This window comes from Miniopterus schreibersii (assembly GCF_964146895.1).
Source record: "Miniopterus schreibersii genome assembly, chromosome: 21".
Classification (NCBI taxonomy): domain Eukaryota; kingdom Metazoa; phylum Chordata; class Mammalia; order Chiroptera; family Miniopteridae; genus Miniopterus; species Miniopterus schreibersii.
Window position 1 is genome coordinate 507,664 of NC_138123.1, and position 19,134 is coordinate 526,797.

Here is a 19,134-nt window from a genome sequence, read left to right on the forward strand (position 1 = left end):
GCCCTTTCCAGACTGGTCTATTTGGACAGAACAGGAGCTGGCAGTCACCTGGCAGCACCTCAGGCCACGTACTCTTCCTCTTGCCCCAACCTGGGTGTGGTCTCTGAACTCTTCTCGGGAACTGTGCACCTGCTGCAAAGGTCCAGCCGAATGAACGTGAAAGTGCTCTGGGCGCAAGGACACAGGGTCTGACAGCCCTGTGTCTGGGCCTGGAGCAGGAGGCAGCCCCGTCAACCTCAGTCTGTGGGGGGTCAGCATGCCCAGACTTGGTTGTCGGTGCAGCTGCAGGCCTTCTCGGTCAACATCAGGGTCAATCTGGCCTGGAGCACTAACCGACTGTGGCCAGACCTTGTCACTTCCCAATGTCAGTGCCTCCCCAGCTCAAAGAGGAGAAACAGGAGGTAGAACCAGCCTCAGCTCCTGGCTGGCAGCAGACAGATGTCCCTCCAACTAGACACGGGAGCTGACACCAGGGACACCCAGGGTAAAGAACCATCCTGTATGCCTCACGGTGGACCCTTCCCCGAGGCACAGTCTCACTTACTTAATTCCATTTCCTGCCCGTGAGACTAATCTAAAGGAGTACTTTGCACTGTGAAAAAAAGGGCACCTGGTGTGGGCACAGCAGAAAAGGACCCCTGGACCTTCCTCACTCACTTCTGAACCCACGATAGACTAAACTTCCACATTAAGGGGCCTCCTTTAAAGCCACCTGGGTGGACAGTGTGCCTCTCACCTGGAGCTGGGTCAGCTGACGCCAGGGCCTGCACAGGCTCCACCTGGCCCTTCCCTATTTAATTTCCCTTCTCCAGGGAGGGGGCAGAGGTGTGCAGACTAGGTTCGTCTGTAAAGATTACTTTACTCTCCTAGAAAAATACACGCTGCAAATCTGAGGGCTACCATTCACGTCAGGACTCCTGAGGGAGACAGTTACCTCTGGACACCAGACAGTGCGGGGAGGTACATTAAATACGGTTGGAGAGGTGGACTTTTAAAAAAACCTGTTTCTCCTATTTCTAGAAAAACAAAAAAACAAAAAAACAGGAGAAACAGACTGCCATCTGCCCGGCTTCCTGTGTGTGCACGTGTGTGTACACGGGAACAGCTTGGGGGAGGGGCGGTCATGCAAACAGGAGGGACAGGAAAAATCCTGGCGAGTGTCTTAGTGTTGCATGTGGGAGGGGAGGGGCCCTGGAGCCTGGGCAGGTAGCTGCATCCTCTCATTCCACTGAGAGGCGGGCGTCCGTTCGAGAGCAGAAGCTCTCTCCCTCCAGGGTGCTCCCACTGAGCAAATCAGACGTCCCAGGAGCGTGAACACTGCTGTAGAGTAAGGACCGGCGTGGCCCCGAGGTGGGCAAACCACCCGGGAACATGTCCTCCTGGTGAGCAGTGTGTTCCGGAACTAGGGGAGGGCAGTTGGGGAAAAGAGGTTGTGGAGATGGGTCATTGTCAAGGGGACGGTGAGAAGTGTCCTGTTCCAGCATTGCTAAGTGACAGCACAGACAAGCCTGGTCTCAACTGTCGCCAGGGTCACTGCAAAGGCCAGGGCCGTGGTTGAGGCCACTCTGGGCTGAGAAGGATGTGCACCTCCAGGCCGTGGGCTGCGAAACGGTGTGCAGCTGGGCAGAGAGGGCTAGAGGCACAGAGACCCGCTCCTTAGATCCCGATGGTCTGCAGAACCCGCCTCTCGTTGTCATTGAGGTGCCCAGAAAACATCACATAGCAGGGCTGCTGTGCGAACTGGCAGAGGAAGTCCGTGAGATATGCCTGTGGGGAGGAGGGCAGCACTGACGGTCCCGGACACATGGGCTCCTACACAAACACCAGCACCCCAGGGGTGGCTTCCCACATTCTTGACCTGGTTTAGGTTCCTGGTTTAGGCATTTGGAGACCAAATGCCACAGGGAAATGAACTCTGCCCAGGACCCATCTCATGTTCCACCCCAAGGACCTCTGCGACAGCCTCAAGAAGCTAGACGCGTCACAGTCTAAAGCACAAGGCAAAGTCCCACCCAAGCCCGTGGCCTCAGCAGGACAGGAGGTCCGCCCTGAGGCTGCAGCGTGAAGCCGAGGGGCTCTGTCTGGATGCCTCACCTGCAGGTCGACCTGGTAGAGGGGGTCCTTCAGGGCGTCGGGGTCATCATCTTCGTCTTCCTCGTAGTAGTCCTCCTCTGCCAGGCGCAGGTGGGGGGGTGGGGGGGGTGGCGGTCAGGGCACAGCCTGGCCAGGCCCCCACTGAGGCCCGGCACATGGCTGCAGGGAGGGTGGGGACGATGGGGACATCCCTGCGGGCCCCCAATCCCTTCCCAGCACTGTCTCGGGAGTGGTGGGCACAGAAGAGGCGCTCGCCACGCCGCCCGCTCCCCAGACTACGCACCATATTTACTCGTGGCGAGGATGTCGGACAGGAGCTGGCCGGCCAGGCCCTCCTCCTCCTCCTCCTCCTCCTGGTCCTCCCACATGTCATTGGAGTCGTCTGGTGGGAGATGAAAACGGCTGCAGCCACGCACACATTTCCTCCCCAAACCCAACAGGCAGAGCAGGGTCCCCGGGTCTCTGTGGCCTGCAGGCCCACGGGCGAACCAGGGGCGGCAGGTGTGAAGGAAGAACGGGTATTTGGGGGGGGGGGGGGGGGGTTAAAGGCTGCGAGGTTCTGGAAGAAAACCACAGAGGATGGGCTAATGCCGCCCTAATCCCACCCAGCCCTGCGATTTCACAGGCAGAACTGGGAGGCGGCTCCACACACCCAGCCCCACCAGCCAGAGTGACTCAATAAACCAAACGGGCAATCTGAGGGCAGGCGGCTTGGCCTAAAGGCTACGAGGTTCCCGGGAGGCGGGTCTGAGCACCTTGGCCCCACTCTGGGGGAGCGGCCTGGCGAGCAGCATTGGCCTCCATGACATTAGACAGCTCGTTGATGATCAGCTTTAGGATCTTGACCAGCAAAGGAATGTTTGTCCAGCGCTCAGGGTCTGGGGGAAAGAAAAGGCTTCCAGTCAGGCTCACCAACTCCCTGGACATACCCTGTCATGCACGGATGCTCAACAGTCCACCACCTGCAGGCTCTCCTCCCAGATCACATCCAGATGCTAATGGACGATTTAGCTACATCACTTCATCTGCCCGGTGCTATCAGAGCTCAGGAATTGAAGGAGGTGGCTTTTGGCCAGTAATAAAGCTCAGACACCAGGTAGGGGCATGTAACCAAGCACACCAGTCCCTACAACCCGCGGATGGAGAGGCAGCAGGTTAATTATAAACCTCAGGTCAAGGGCAGTGCAGCATTCAAGGCCTACAAGTCACTGGGGTCACAGGCCACAGGCGACCCGATAATTAACATACACTGAACTTGGTACCGAAGCCCCAGGATAAAGCTGGAAGCAGGATCCCTGGTGCTGAAGACGTTTGTCGATGTCCAGCAACAGGGAGAACAGTGTTCTGACCTATTGCTCACCCAGTTCCCTGCTCTTCATCCAGCCTGTCAATGACAGTTCTAGTTAAACCCTACCTCCCCCAGGTCTCCCCAGCGTCACCCACTCTTGGCGGCCTTGGCGCGGGTGCGAACACCCTCGTCCACGCCATAGATCTCCTCGCCCTTCACGCGGATGTCCTGCAGCCGCTTGTCATCTGCATTGATGCCATGCTGGAGCAGCTTGCACAGGGCCACAGAGCTGGCAAGGAACAGGCAGGAGGGTCACTCAGCCACCCAGCCAGAGGTCGCTCCAAGGACATGAGCATTATGTCCCAAGACACTCTCTTTATGACAGTCAAAGTTCTGTTCACAAGTAATGAGCAGAGAAGAGGAGCTGCTGAACACAGCTTGGCTGGGCAAGCCCCACAATGAGCCTGCTGGGAGGTGCGCTGGCTGATGAGCCCAGGGGGACAGAGCCCAGGACAGAGGTCCAGAGCCAGGGCAGGGGCTGGGCTGGCCGAGAACCACCTCTGGCTGGTGGAGTCTGAGGCAGAGGAGCATGTCTAGCTGATAGAAATCAAATGCTACGGTCGACTATCTGGGAACCTCAGGGACACAAGGGGCACTTTGTCATGTCCAACAAAATTCCAGGGTGCAAGTCTGGGGAGGAGCAGCGTGAGAAGAGGCTCACCTGACTTTGCCCTCATACTGGCCATAGAACAAGTGCTGCCGGCTCGTCCACTCAGCCATCACGAACTCCAGGGCAGGCTTGCCGGTGGGCCCAGGCAGGCTGCACAGGAACTCCAGGAGGGGCTCCAGCTGGGTGTGCACCAGGTGGGCGAACACCATGATCAGGGACTAGGGGCGACAAGAGGGTGGAGACCTGAAGAAACAAAGTACTTGGAACCTTCCTTGTCCAAGTCTCCTGATCGATTTTACCTAACTGTTCTACAAGGGCAGTCAAAGCTCAGTAACTAGGGACCAGGGTGAGGTCTGCACTCCCACCACCCAGGATGGGAAGCTGGCCCCCACCCTCTCACCTGCATGACGCTCAGCGTCTCCGCCTGCTGCATCTTGCTGAGGATGGCACGGAGGATCTGGTCCAGGTTCTCCCCCAGCTCGCGCCCAGCCTTGGAGATGAGGGTGGAGACCAGGCGGCCCACAAAGGCCGCGGTGAACTCGGAGGTGCGGGGGTCCAGGAGCTGGCTCACCACCTGCATCACGTACCACAGCCCGTTGTGGCCCTGCTCGTCATGCCACTGGGCCACCTGCTCCAGCGTCACCGACACGTAGGCTCGCAGGCACTCTCCACCGTTCTGGGGAGACAGGTGGCAGGTGAGATTAACAGCTGGGACACACACCAGGGGCCCTCAGTATGTACAGGCAAGCACTGCTGTCCAGGGTCTGACCCTCCTCAGAGTGGTGGGCTTCAGGTTCGTGGGGGCTTGTTCCACTGAAGTCTGCTGTTCACCATCACAGACATGGACACACCACTGTCCCCACCTTACCACTCAGCTCTCTCAAAATGTACTCTGCCCAGCAGGGCATGGCTCAGCAGTTGAGCAACAATCTAGGATCCACAAGATTGCAGTTTGATTCCCCATTAGGGCACATGCCCAGGTTGTGGGCTCGATCCCCAGTCAGGGGTGTGCAGGAGGCAGCGATGAATGACGACTCATCATTGATGTTTCTTTTTTTTAAAAAATGTATTTTTACTGATTTCAGAGAGAGGAAAGGAGACAGAAACATCAATGATGAGAAAGTCATTGATCAAGCCTGCAACCCGGGCCTGTGCCCTGACCAGGAATCGAACCCCGTTCACCTGGATCCCAAGCCGACGCTCAATCGCTGAGCCACGCCTGACCGGGCTCATCATTGATGCTTCTATCTCTCTCCCTTCCTCTCTCTGAAATCAATAAAGATATATATATATTAAAAAAAAAAAAAGGCACTCTGATCTCAGGGACAAGGGCCATAGAAACCCACCCCTGGTACTGGAAACACATCTAAGACCCAGTGTACCTGGGGGACTACAGGTGCCTGGAGATTTCCAAAACCCTCTTTGCTGACTTTATTCACAGAAGGAACATCCAGAAAAGGCTTTCTTATGGCCCGTCTGTCTGTAACCTCTTACAAAGGACGACCCCGCAGACATAGGGGTGTCCACATCGCTACCAAGGCAACACCCCAAAGCACAGAGCAACAGGCTTCTGCAGCTAGCACTGCCCTGGCCCTCTGGGTAAGTACGGATGTGAGAGACACATGTCCAGAGGCCCCAGCCTCCGAGAAGCATGGTGGGAGTTGCCTCCCCTTTGGCTGCCATGGCCGAGATACCTGCATGGTGGCGTTGTCGTCTGTGTGAAGGGTGCACTGTGCCACGGCAGGGAATGCCTGGCAGATGAGAAGCTGGGAGAGCGGTGGCTTTGTGTTCCGCACCACTGTGGTCAGGATGTCGATGGCTGTCTGCAGGAGAGAGGGGAGGTCAGAACTGCCGCTGAGATGGGGGAGGGGGCCCAACATCCAGTCCTTACTGCCCAGAGAAAGCTCGTTAATGAAAGAAAAGGAACCACGAGAAGGTAGCGTGTGCTCCCAGCCTCCTCGTGGTGGCTCATGACTTGACTGGCCACAGGGCTGTGTGGCATATGGCAGTAGACTGGGCGTCAGGTGACATACTAAGTGGTGTTGAAAAACAAGGGTACCTCTGGAACAAGAACCATTTCCCCGAAGCCTCAAGAACCACCCCTGTCCCCGTGGACAAAGCAGCCAGTAAACTCACCCTGAACCTCACGGTCATTGGTGTCCTGCCAGCTGAGCGGATGTGCAGGTAGCAGTGGCAGAGTGTGAGGTTACACCTGCTCACACCCTCCCACACCTGCACCGTGTGGCTTCTTTGTGCCCACTCACCGCACACAGCCCCGCGGGGATCTTGTCGGCTGGTGCCTGCATGATGCTGACCAGCGTCGGGATCAGCCGCATCTGCATGGGGCCCTGGCAGGCTTCGATCTGGGATAGCTCCTTGAAGATGTCCTGAGCCAGCGAAGCGACAACCGGATCTGAGGTGGACAAGGCAACACGGGCCCCGCCCGATGGTCTGCACATGCTGCTGGCTTAGTGATGCCTGGTGGGTGGCCCTAACCTACGTTAGCAACTTCTGCTTGGATGACATGCCACACACCCGGGACCTAGCGGGGCCACCTGGATAACCTGAAACAACGGGAGAGATGTGGCATCTCCAAAGGCACACAGGTCTCCCCACACCATGGATGGGCCTGTGAAAGTTACTCCTAAAACCAAATTTGGCTCTTCTGGGGAATTCTTTAATGTCTTTATTTGTGTGACACTGGGATTGTGCTCAAAGAACGACTGCTACTGGTCTCGTGTGGAGGAGGAGCCCATGTACCTCCTGGGGGCGACTATATGGGAGGACCCTGCAGATCCTGCTCCAGGCCAAGAGCCTGGAAGAAGTGACACCTCAGCTGGAGCCACGTGGCCTGGGCAACAGGGTCTCTTCTCCACAAGAGACGCATGCAGTGCACCGAGGTCCATGTTACAGGCCTGCACACAGCTGTCTGTTAACAGAGGGAAGTCAGCCGTGAGCATCTGTGGACTGTGACATGATGGCTGCAGAGAGTGGGGCCCATCTGACAGTGCAGCATGGAAGCCTCACCAGGACATGCTCTCAAGTGAGAAGCAGAAACAACGTGCAGTACTGCCCCACCCCAGCACCCATTCCGAGCTTCAATACCAGGGCTTTCTCCTTAAAACAAACATCCTGTTTTTTCTGATAATAAAGAACTAACATTACACACTGCAGAACTGTTAAAGGAAAGAAAACAAGCGTAATCCCCCCACCTAGAAGCACTGCCCTTGACATGCTGATGTATTTTCTTCCAGTACTTTTCTTATGTACATATATTTACATGCATCCCTTTCTAACACAAAACCAAAACTTGGGGTTGCAAAACTGTCTACATTCTCATTGCTTTAAACAGTCCCCTGAAGTTGGATTTTATGGCTGTACAGTGCCCCATTTTATGGGTATAAATTAATCTCCACTATTCCCACATTTGTGCTATGAAAACGTGTGATGAATCCCTCTGTTCACCTCTCTGTCCTCCCACTGCCTTGGCTGTTATAGTCCAGGCCTCTCCTTCCCGGGAGCTTTGATGCAGATGCTCCACTTCCTACTTTGCTGTCAGAGTTCTGAATGGAACTGACAGACCCTCTTCACCACTCTCTCCTGGTTTTCAGCAGAGGTTAGACGTATGAGAATAGGAGCTCTCCTTTTCAGCTCTGCTGATAGTCAGTCCTTGCTTACAATGCGGAAGATCTCGGGCCCCAGGGACATGTTCAGCTAAGCCCAGCCCACCTCCGGGTGGTGTCCTCCCTGGTGGCATACCGTTACTGTACTTCAGGAAAATGGCGATGGTGAAGGGGCAGATCTTGCTCTCCACGCTGGCCGTGAACTCTGGGTCTACTGTGCAGACGATGCACAGCGTCTCCATCACCAGGTTCAGGACCTCGGAGCTGAACTGCGCGGCCAGGTGAATCAGGCCGTCCAGGACGCTGGGGAGGAAGGGCTGGAGGACGTGGGTGCTCTCCGAGGCTTTCAGCTGGTCACAGTAACTGGGGAGAGACAGAGAAGCAGGAATCACTCAGGCTGGTTTTCCAATCAATAGCAGGGGGCAGCATTTTCCACGTGTGGCTTTATGAAGCGACTTCCAGCTAGTTTTTACTTCTTCCTATAGCATGTTTCACAAATATCAGCACCACCGTCTGTTTCCTAATCTACTCCCTTTAAAATTTCTTTCATGGTTCTCCCACTCTGTCTTCAAATATATCCCGTCGTATCTTTACATCTGAATTGCTAAGACACTAAGTTAAATGTCTCACGATTCCAGACTACTGCTCAGTCACATTCCCAAGACCTGGATAAATATTCTTGTTATTTTCCAAATACTTAGTGTTTCATCGTCTCTTCCGATATAAGTGTTATTTAGCAAGAGATTTTTAAACTTCCACATTATAAAAATTATGTACTCTTTGGTTTTCTTTTGAATCCTAAAATGAGATCAACTTATATAAACATTCTATGCACACTTATAGAACTGATGTCCTATCTGTAGGGTTCAAAGTTTGCTATATGTGTTCTACATTTCCAATCACTACATCTCTACCGGACGCTGCTCACCATGTCCAATGGGTACAGTGATTAAGTCTTTGTTCATTTTCAAAATGGTAACAAAGTCAATAAAAACATTGTTTCTCTGTGTTAAAGATCCTAGAACAGAAACAAGGGCTTCCACAGGTACTTGATAAATGCTTTTCAGAGTGGCTCAGTTGTTTGGAGTATCATCCCGGCACCAAAAGATGGCGAGTCCAATTCCAATAAGGGCACATACCCAGGTTGCAGGTTCGATCACTAGTCAGAACACTGCAGGAGGCAACTGATGTTTCTAACATTGATGTTTTTCTCTCTCTCTCTTCCTCTAAAATCAACTTTAAAAAATGTTGTGGTACCAATAAGTAAACAAAATGTTAAAAACAATTTTAAGAATCTCGTGACCACTGACAACAGCTGTGAGAGATGCCTGCTCTCAGTAATTCTCTCAGAGTAGTTTTATCACCCTAAGGTGGCACACTCACCCCCAGATGGCTCTCACAGCAGAAATCCGAACTGATGGGGGTTGTGTCTCATGAAGACCACTAACTGTTGCCTGTAGAAACTGCTGGATCAATTCAGGGGACATAGCAACAGTGAACCGACTGGCAGCCCAAAGTGCCCGACCCAAGAGGAAGGGAGACACTGGGGGGAAGAGAGAGAAATTAGGGGCTGGACAACAATGTTCCTGTTACTCGCCCTTCCTCCTACCCACCGCATCCCTCAGCTTGCCAGTCACTGGATGTCACAGCTTAGATGAGAGAAGCAGACCCTGGGTGTTCTCAGACCACAGGCCACGGCTGGAGCACCACAAATTACAGCTGTAGTCCTTTTACCTACAACAGGTCCATAAATGCCAGTTTGCCCAACAACAGGCACCTTGGTTAGCATGGCCTTCAAGGCCCTGAGATCAGTGACTCTGCCTTACCTACAGTTTCCCTGTATGACTTCGACTCAAGCACAACCCTCCCCAGCTACTCCCGTCCTCACATTTCTGTGCTCTATTTATAAACCAACACTCTCATCTCTCCCAGCATCACCCTCTTGGGCAGCAGGAGCCCCCCTCCCTCTGTGCCACTGTAATGCTACACCCTTAGCTTCCTTCCGCGTTATGTATGTTTGATATTCTGGCCCTGGTGTAGGACTGACCCCCTACCTACTCTGTGCAGCCCAAGAACAGGGACTGCACTTACCCAGCTGCACAGGGTGTCACTTAGTTACTTGAACAGTAAACACTCAGGTGATGGGATCTACTAAACAGAACCCAGCAATGTACCAGTCAGATAATTACATACTAACTTACATAATGGGAGCGGCAATTCTCAGGTACGGACCCGGGAGTGCGGGAGCCCCAAGTGTTAAAACTGCTTTCATGTAACACCATGACACGGTCTGTCTGCTCACTTCATTCTCTCCACATGCACAGGGGAGTTTTCCTGGGGTCATGTGACTTGCGACACCATGGCTCAGTTTTAATTGCCAGTATGTTAAGTATTCACACATGAAATTCACAGAAGACTCTCTTCGGGATCATTAATAATTAAAAATGGCTGGTATAGAAAAGCCCTTTGCTAAAGGCAGGATAATAATGTTATCTATTAAACCTTTTCGCAGTCTTACCACTAAATATTCTCAAATCTGCATGAGCTTTTGAAGATTCTTTGTTAGGGCAAATGTTACAGATATAGGCTGATGGTTTGAGAAGTTCCAATGCCTTCGCTCAACACGTGTCACATGTCTAGTCCACGCAGGCACCGTGGAGTAGAAAGTATACTAGACGCACCTGCTCTCTCAGAGACCTCACACTGAGCAAGAGGAAGAAACACATTCATCAGCCACAGTGCAGCCTCCCATAAACAAAGGGGAAAGGATGCTCCCAATGGGCCTGGGCTCTGGACCCTCAGTCGTCTCAATGTCGACCCAGAGGACGGAAGTGACAGCCGAGAGCCTATGACACGCTGCCTGTCAGCCAGCACAGAACCCTCAGGAGGAGTATGCGCCCCGACGGCTGTGTGTGGAGAGGCACGTGAAAAGCCAGGGCTGAGCAGCAGCGCCAAGTGCCTGTGCTGTGGCGCAGAGAGAAAGCAAGGTCAGCAGGGTGTAAGGGGTCTGTGGGTGCAGAGCAGAGTAAGACACGGCGCGAGCAGAGGCAGCGGAGCTGAGAACCTCAGCCAGACATCATGAGTGTCCGGCTACTCTGGAGGGCTGGGAAATGGATCTAACGTGCTGGAGGCTGCTTCTCTCTTAGGGCAGTGGCAACATGGTCATGAGAACAGAACCGTGTCACTTGGATACTGGCCAAGAATCAAGTGTGAGGGAAGTGACAGGAAGCAAACAGGGAGAACTGCCCAGGGTGCTGACTGGGCAGCAGAGCTCAAGTCCTCAGGGCACAGAAACCGGACCTCGTCCCTTTCAAGTGGTCACACGGCTGAGAAGGCAGTGCTGGTCTGGAGGAGAACCATGAGCAAGGCAATTGCAGCCCCTGGTTGGTAAGGGTGAGCCAAGTCTTGGGGCTGTTTAGGGGCTCAGATGAGTTCAAGCTCTAGGGCAGAAAGAAGACCTTTCCCCAGAGGACACGAGCACCTGGCTGACCCACCTCAGTGAACACCACAAAGGGCTGACGACAAGCCCGAAGGCTGTCCAGACCCTGGACCTGCTGGGCCATACCTGAGAGGTTGAGGTCTGCGAGGACAACACTGGTCAGGAACCCGTGCATGTCGAAATGGACCCGGCCGTTTTTCACGCTATCAGTGATGATGGACTTCACGGAGCCTAGTGCCAGCATGCACGCCTCATGAATCTTCCACCTGCAAAAGAGGCATCATCACTTGCAAAAACCTCGCTGCCAGAAAGACAAACATTCGAGGGAAGGAGACTCAGGAGAGGCCTCAGCAGAACCTGACCTTCCCATCAAAACCAAGAGTGGAAACAGAGAAATCCAGGACAAGCCTTCTAATTAAAACAAGGTAAAGTTCTTCCTCTGAAAGCTTTTTAGAAAGGCCAATAAAACAATCTGAACAACTACCATCAGGTTGGGAAGAAATGCTTTGAACCCAAAAGTCAAAGGCAGCTCTGAGGCCCAGCATATCCCCAGGTGGAGCCCCTGCGTCCCCCTTACCAGTGCTCAGCGCCGCTGTTCTTGGTTTGCTCGGCTTCCTGTAAGTGCCGAGTGGCGGCGGCAGCAAGGGCGGCTGCACTCTCATTCTGGAAGTCAGCGGCTGCAGCCTGGGGAGACAGGGGGTGGGCTAATGCATCTGTCTGTGCAGAGTGAACCCACATTGGCTGCATTGCACACTGAATGGTCCAACTCTTTCACACACGTGCTAAGCCCTGCCTGTGAGCACTGGAAACATGAGCCCTCCCAGCGCAGGTCTGATGGAGCCAGAGCCCAGGCACTGGGGATCTGACGGCGGGCACAGATCCCTTCTGCAGCGTCTGCGTGAGCAACACGAGGTGACGCTGTGTTGACAACGGACCAGGCGCTGCCCTCGGGGAGCTTGACTGGGAGCTAAAGGGCTAATCTACTGACGGGGCCTCGTGCAGACGCCCTGACCTTTCTCAGGCCCAGAAACACTACTGAGCGACGAGCAGAGCTCAGCGCCGAGGGCACCTCCCCCCACCCGAGGGCGCCCGGCTCACCAGCAGCAGGTCCTGCGCAGCGATGCGGACCGTGTAGGAGAAGGTGTCGTCGTCCTCGTCCTCCACGAACTGCTGGGGGTTGGCCGTCCACACCTTAACCTGAGGACGGGGTCAGGGCTGTGAGCCTCGGTGAGGTCCTACGGGCTCGGGTCCCCAGCACCCGGGCCGGGCAGGCTGTGCCAGCTTCCCGAGGCCCAGGAAGCCCTCCCGGCGCCCGGCGTGCATCCACCTGCTCCTCCGTGATCTGCATGTACAGGATGACGTAGTAGGTCAGCTCCGGCAGCGCTTTCCTGACCGTGCTCCTGAACTTGCTGTTCTCCAGCAGCGCGTGCACGAACTCGAAGATGCTGAAGACGAGGTTCTCGAAGCCCAGGACTTCGCCTACAGGGAGCAGAGCACGTCGGCGACAAGGGAGCGAGGCCAGCCCATGCCGGGAGTAACGGCGTCGGCTGTCCCACTAATGATGGTTTACAGCACTTCCTAATTCCTGCCTCCAGGGAACAGCCAGGGGCTGCGGAGCCAAAGAGGAACTTTGAGGCCCGGCCGGTACGGCTCAGTGTTTGAGCGTCAACCTAGGACCCAGGAGACCACGGTTTGATTCCCGGTAGGGCACATGCCCGGGTTGTGGGCTCGATCCCCAGTCAGGGGTGTGCAGGAGGCAGCAGATCAATGACTCATCACTGATGTTTCTGTCTCTCTCTCTCCCATTCCCTTCCTCTCTCTGAAATCAATAACGATATATTAAATTTTTTTTTTTTTTAAAAGAAAGGAACTTTGAAGATAGCACACTCTGGTTTTTGGAGAATCAGAAATACAGAATGTATTTTCCAGCGTGTCTGTTTTTGATCTGAAATACTTAAAATACTACCACAGAAGGAAAGTGTCATCCCCTGGGGCCCCCAAGTTAAAATAGACGGAATGAGAGGGGCTGGGCTAGACGGCCTGGAAGGCACCTTGTCCAACTCCGAGGCCCCGTGACCGTGAGATTCAGGCCCGTGCCTTGTTCCCACACCCAGCACAGCAAAAGGAAACCCAACTAGAAAACTGGCTTAAGAGAGTGAGCCTCCCAGTGACTGCTTTCCTGTCTGTCTGTCTTCTCCTCATGGTCCCTTTTCTCTCAGACATACCACATACCGTCAGAATCCACAGGGTCTTCCACTTCCTCTGTGTAATTGACTTCTGTCCTCACGTAAGTATGATGAAGGGTAAAGAAACAGAACCTGGAATCTGCTTTACATACCTTCTACGAGGGACGGTAGACACTAAGGGGAAGATACCAGCTAACACTAGAGCAAGTGCTTTAAGGGCCCCACAACCACGCAGCCCAGCATGACCTCCACAGCCCTGGAAAGGATATAAGGCTGCGCTCTCCGTCAGCGTGTTCCAGACAATGGGCAGGATCTGCTGCATGGAGGACGCCATGTGCTTGGGGAAGTTCTTCACCAGGGCGGTCACTGCCTGTGCCAGAGACAAGACCACAGGAGAGACATCAGGGTGTAGACCGCCCTCAAGCCCAAGCCCTCAGCAGCAGCCGGTGCTTACCTTGAGGACTTCCATCTTAAATCCGCTGTCGGACGTGGGTCCGTCCGGGATCTGCAGGGCCTGCACGAAGGCCGCAGTAAACTGCTGCACCACGGGGAAGATCAGGACTTTGGCGGCCCCCTGTCACCAGACAGCAAGTCAGGACCACCAGGCCGCCGACTGAGGGCGGTGAGCGCAAACCAGACACCAGCACCCGAGGCATCAGGCCCCAGTCCCTGGCAGTGGTCTGCACCGCGCCTTCTCGAAGCCATTATATAGGTGTTTCCAGCTGCCTCTTTCACACAAGTGCATAAAATACCAGTGAAGTTCTGGGAAGCTAGTGTGAACAGGAGCAGGACAAGGTGTTGGAAGAAATAAGCCTCAAACGAAAGGACACCGAGCCACATATGCCTGAAAATTACCCTGAATGTCCAGTGTCCCTGCCACCCGGGCATGTGCATTTGCAGAGAGCTACAGCCCCCAATGGAGGTGTCAAAACGTGACCCAAAAGTTCCCGTACCTTTTCTAGTTCCTCCATATTACAGATCATATGGGCACAAGTGGTGAAAATCTCCACAGCTCGGGAACGGGTTCGAATGCCATACACCTGGGAAAAAGGTACAGCAGAGCCGTGAGACTGCCATGTCTGTGCACCTGTGACTTCTCAACCATGACATGGACTGGGTTCCCTGGAGAGATGGGAACGCCATCCACCATGCCCAGGGGACAGACTCTGTGATGCAGAGGATGAAGGCAGCGGACAATCAGGACTCACTTGAACAAGCCTTATGTGCACAGGTCTCTGTAGGCTGATCTGATGGGAACACCAGGCTGGGCACAGAGGAGGGCGGCGGCTACAATGCTACCCATAAGGTTCCTGTCTTACTGTGAATGAGTTCTACTCATGCACTCATGAGCACATCTACATGTGGTACATTAATGGTCTTTGTGAGCAATGTAGTGACAGGCTGCTTCCAAGTGCTTAGCGGGTGAGTGAACTCTGGGGTGAGGCCTCAGAGAGGCTGGAGGGAGCAGTCGGCCCAGAAACTTCAGGCTACAGGGTGCACGAGGATGACGCACGTGAAAAGGATGGCAGCTCTCTGTCTTTTATCAAAAGTGAGTGGTTTAGACAGGGACCTGGGTCACTCTGGTCTTCAGGTTGGGAATTGGCAACAACACCAGTCTCCCACCGGAGAGGGGAGGCTGACTGCAGCCTGCGCAGCTCTGCCTGCCGTGGCCTCGGCCCTGAGACCTCGTACCTCGGCCATGGTGAAGATCTTATACATCTCTGGGAGGATGACAGGAGCTACGAGCGGCATCTGCGTGTCTGTTACTTCCCGGGTGAATTCTACAAAGAAAAAGGAGTGCTGTAAACTATGTTAACTGAAAATTTCAAACTGCTTCTAGGTGGCAGTTCCCCAACAGATAGCACACAGGTAAAGACACTGGCCTGGTGGCCTTGTCCTGGGGAAGGAAAAGTAGCAAGAGCTACTCATTATTTGGTAGAAAAAAAAGAGAACAATACAGACATAAAGGAAAACACACGAGATTAAGAAAGTAAACCTTTAATCTCAGCAAGTCAGAAAAAGCTGGGATACCAGCAACAAGACTGATGTTACAGACCATCAATATCACATGGACTTTAGTAAAGCTGGGCCCAGATGCCAAGTTCAGTAAACTGAAATCCAAACAGTAGCACTGGCTTCATAACTAGGTTAGAATGCATCTCAGGTAAGCCAGCAGATCAGAGAAAGAAAGTACAGCTGGGACTTCCACAAACCTGTAGGAACAGAGGGGACACAGGCTTTCTAAAAGACCAACGCAAGATGGCTAATGTCCAGGTAAGGATTCCTTGAAGGCAAAACAGAGCAGCGACTTCACCCAGAGGTAGGAAGCAGAGTACAACTAGCAGGAGCCTGGGAAACTGGGTCCTCCCTGGGTTAACAGGTGCCGGGAGGGGCTCACAGTTATCAATGCAGCTTAGATGAGATACCACCAAATCTCCTTGGACTAAAAGTTCAAGTATTTTATTCTACTTGACTATTCCTAACTTTGTCTTGGTTGAACTAACTAGGAAAATCATATAACGATGATGAAAATCACAATGGCTAACAATGAGGAGTGCTCACGCCAGGTACCGTGCTGACCGCTTATGGAAAGCAGCTCATTTAAACAACTCAAAGCTCCTCTGAGGCAGATACAATCATTATCTTAATTTATACACAAGGAAACCCAGGCTTGAGGGAAAGCCAGGACATGAACTGAGATCGAGGGCTTCACCACCATGCTGCACCTGCCCTTGAGTGTGAAGGCTTGAGCAGCAGATATGACACCAACAGAATTCCCCACAGAGAGCGGACGGGGCAGGGGGGACAGACATGGAGATGAAGAACTGGGAGGAGCAGCAGCACCAGGGAGAGCCACACAGGTCAAGTCCTGCTGCTCAGAGCCCTTCCATCAAACAGCTTCTGGTAGGTGCCATGGCACCTGGGATCCAGCACCACCAGAGAAAAGGCTTCCGTACCTGTCAGCACGCGCATGGCTCCATGGACGGCATTCAGGTCTCCGCTCACCAACATCTCCATGAGCAGGTTGAAGAGCTGGGGCCAGGCTTCGGGCCAGTCCCAGTGGGCGATGGCTGACACTGCGTAGGCCACACTGGAGCGCACCTTGCTTATCGACTCTCTCAACCCGTTGGGCAACAGCTCCCGGATAACAATTTTTGCCTGTAGAGGAGAAAAGCCCATCTGCCATTAGACCAGGTTGTATGTGGTCAGCAAAACACCCACTTATGTATTAGCAAAGCACTGTGGGCAAGACACCGCCTATCTATAGAAAACTCCAATCTGTAAACTTGACACACAATTCACTCAGAGTCCCTGTGGTCCCCACATCTGTGCCGTCTACCACAGCAGCACCAGCTCCACATGGCCATGGACATTAATTACAATGAAACAAAATGAAAGCCTCAGTCGGAACACACAGACATCCCACAACTGCAGAGAACTACAAGGACAGCTTACACCTCAAAATTTCTCAGGGGGCCCAGGATGGATGCACAGTTCTGTACTAAACAGAAACGTTAGTTCATTTAATCCTCAAAAAACTCTTTAGAAGTTAGAATTTTAATTCTACTTTTAGATATTTAAGAAATCGGGGCTTAGAAGAAAAATACTTTTCCAACACCGCAGACTGGGACCCGAGTGCCAGTCGGCCCGCCACTTGAGCTGTCTAATGTCCCCTTATCTCTATCATGTGTCCACAATACCAGCCACCCGACCGCCTTCTCTGCCTGGTCCTCCAACTGTTCCACACTGTCCAGGCAGACCAGTCAGTAACTGTCCTTACCCTTTCTGTAGTTTCTGGAGGCCTGAACTTCTCCGAGTGGGCACACCAGTGCGTCTCCACGTACTGCTTCAGAATGACTGAGGCCAGCTGCGGAGAGAACATGAGCGAGGTCCATAGCAAGAGGCTTTCTTCATGTAAAACCACACACACGGCTGATGCACTCACTCCAAGTAGAGCTAAATCTGGTACTGAACCCAAGGTTTCTTACAAACTGGCATTACTCCTTCTCTTTCCCGAAAAAGTTTCATAACCAAGTACAGGGAATTATAAATTGGACCAACCAGGCAGGACTTACTTGACGAATTGCCAGGGCCCCCTGGGGATCCACGGTCAGCTCAGCCAGGTGAACACCAAATTCTGAAAGAGAAAATTTTATTGTGAGTCTAAGAGAAGCAGGAAAGCCCTAGAAATTTACTGAGCTATGACCCTGATGCCAACAAGAAAGACTTCAGAAAGGAGCTTGAACCTTCCCTTCTAAAAGCCCAGATAATGCTAAGATCAACTCCACCAAGGAGGAGAAGCAGGTGGCTGCAGGACTAGGCCTCGCACAGAGACAAGTTCCTGCACCAGTTCCCCTTCTCCAGTCACTGGAAGGCGTCTCCCAGCCCTTCCCTTCCAAGACGCTAACATCTTCCTCTTAAACCAGTGAACATGTATCCAACTGAAACCAGTACTATCTGACCCCAAAGAAAAAGTAAAAGGTGAGACTGCAGGAGTTGCTCAGACACATACCACAAGATAAGAGATGATTGAGTCTCAGGAGATCTGGCTTTCTCAGGCTTAGTCCTAGGATACTCAGTCCAGTATTTCTGAGCTCTCCTTCCACACCTGCTTCTCTGCGAGCTTCAGAATCAACCTAACTCACCGATAATGCCAAGCGGCCGCATCCAAGGTCAATACTCCTTTCCATTTATTCAAGCCCGTTTCTAAGTCTTGTAGGATGTTTAACACTGAGGGTTAAACGGAAGGGAGAAGGAACCACACACTTTTCATCAGTCCACGTGGGCACCAACTGGAAGAGTCATTACAGCATGAAGACCAGGCAAACTCTGCAGCCAGGAGAAGGTAGTACTCTGGTGATGATCACAACAGCTGAAGCTCTTTAATCTTGCCTAGTAGCCTTCAGAGATCACACCCCACTTTCCACTAATCACCTCGTTTCACACATCACTGAGACTGTGAGGATGGAAAGAGACAACCAGAAAACTACGATCCACGAGGGGCCCAGAACCCTAAGTCAACCAGGCAAGTGGCACCTACAACGAGCACTGACAGAGGGATTTTCTCAGAAAGCTTACTGCCTTGCCTCCCTGTAGGAAAGAGGAAGCCTGAAAGTTCAAGTAACACTACCCTCGGCTCAAAAGTCCCAATGGGAAAGGAAATCTTTAAAGTTACCATCACCATTAACTAAAGACATATTTTAAAAGTGGGATGAACAGAATAGATTTTGTCTATAGGCCCCTAGTTTTAAAAAAGTGACCACGTGATCAACTCTGGTTTGGAAACTCCCAAAATTCAAAGACAAAGAGCTTACTTGCATTACGTTATAGGGGGATATAAGAGGGAAAGTATCAATTATTATTTTAACCCAATTATTCTGTCTTCACATGTACCCATTAGAAATAGCGGTATCAGTCACCAGAGAAGAATTTCATAGCATAAGACTTTAGTTTTTTAAAGAGCTATGTGAAGAATTGTTTACAGGGAGTGACGGTGGTGGTGCTCTCTGACTTGTCTTATTTACAGGTATTCACTCAAAAGAGATCGTACAATATTTTTGGAAGAAATACAACTAAGTGTATCTCTAAAGAAAAAAGTACTTTTATTTATTTTAGTGTGTGTTGGGGAATTTCCAGTTTTGCTGATTGGTGTCTTTAACATAACTTCTTTAGAAAGCACTAGAAAGAACAGCCAAAAACTTACTTCGAGATGATTAAGGCAGAAAAACCTGAGACACAGACATATACCACTGTTTTATTTTGTCTTGCTTAGAAAGGATCAATTCAGATTTAACTAAAATTCAATCTGAGTTAGCCGAAGGGGAACATTCCCA

The 19,134-nt window shown here is 52.4% G+C and overlaps 1 protein-coding gene across 1 annotated transcript; it reads right to left on the reverse strand.

Moving 5' to 3' along the window:
- Positions 1-827: 827 nt before the first annotated feature.
- Positions 828-17,432, reverse strand: IPO9 (importin 9). The gene is made up of 23 exons (XM_081123861.1): positions 17,377-17,432; positions 17,082-17,168; positions 16,258-16,459; positions 14,993-15,081; positions 14,254-14,340; positions 13,755-13,874; positions 13,570-13,670; positions 13,347-13,405; positions 12,442-12,593; positions 12,213-12,311; positions 11,692-11,798; positions 11,241-11,380; positions 9,059-9,218; positions 7,812-8,038; positions 6,317-6,465; positions 5,747-5,875; positions 4,453-4,728; positions 4,104-4,270; positions 3,538-3,671; positions 2,850-2,972; positions 2,378-2,476; positions 2,095-2,171; positions 828-1,767 (listed from the first exon to the last, which is right to left on the reverse strand). The coding sequence occupies exons 3-23, from the start codon at positions 16,316-16,318 to the stop codon at positions 1,657-1,659; spliced, it is 2,667 nt and encodes an 888-aa protein (XP_080979987.1). The 5' UTR covers positions 16,319-16,459; positions 17,082-17,168; positions 17,377-17,432; the 3' UTR covers positions 828-1,656.
- Between the last annotated feature and the right edge of the window lie 1,702 nt (positions 17,433-19,134).

What these genes read in the sequence shown, in the direction of transcription:
- IPO9 (XM_081123861.1), bottom strand. Translation starts at nt 16,318, where the DNA reads ATGGAGATGTTGGTGAGCGGAGACCTGAATGCCGTCCATGGAGCCATG. An exon ending in AGATCTTCACCATGGCCGAG is followed by an intron (nt 14,341 to 14,992) that starts GTACGAGGTCTC and finishes CCTTTTTCCCAG; the next exon opens with GTGTATGGCATTCGAACCCG. An exon ending in TCCCCCAGAGTGGGGCCAAG is followed by an intron (nt 2,477 to 2,849) that starts GTGCTCAGACCC and finishes ATCTCCCACCAG; the next exon opens with ACGACTCCAATGACATGTGG.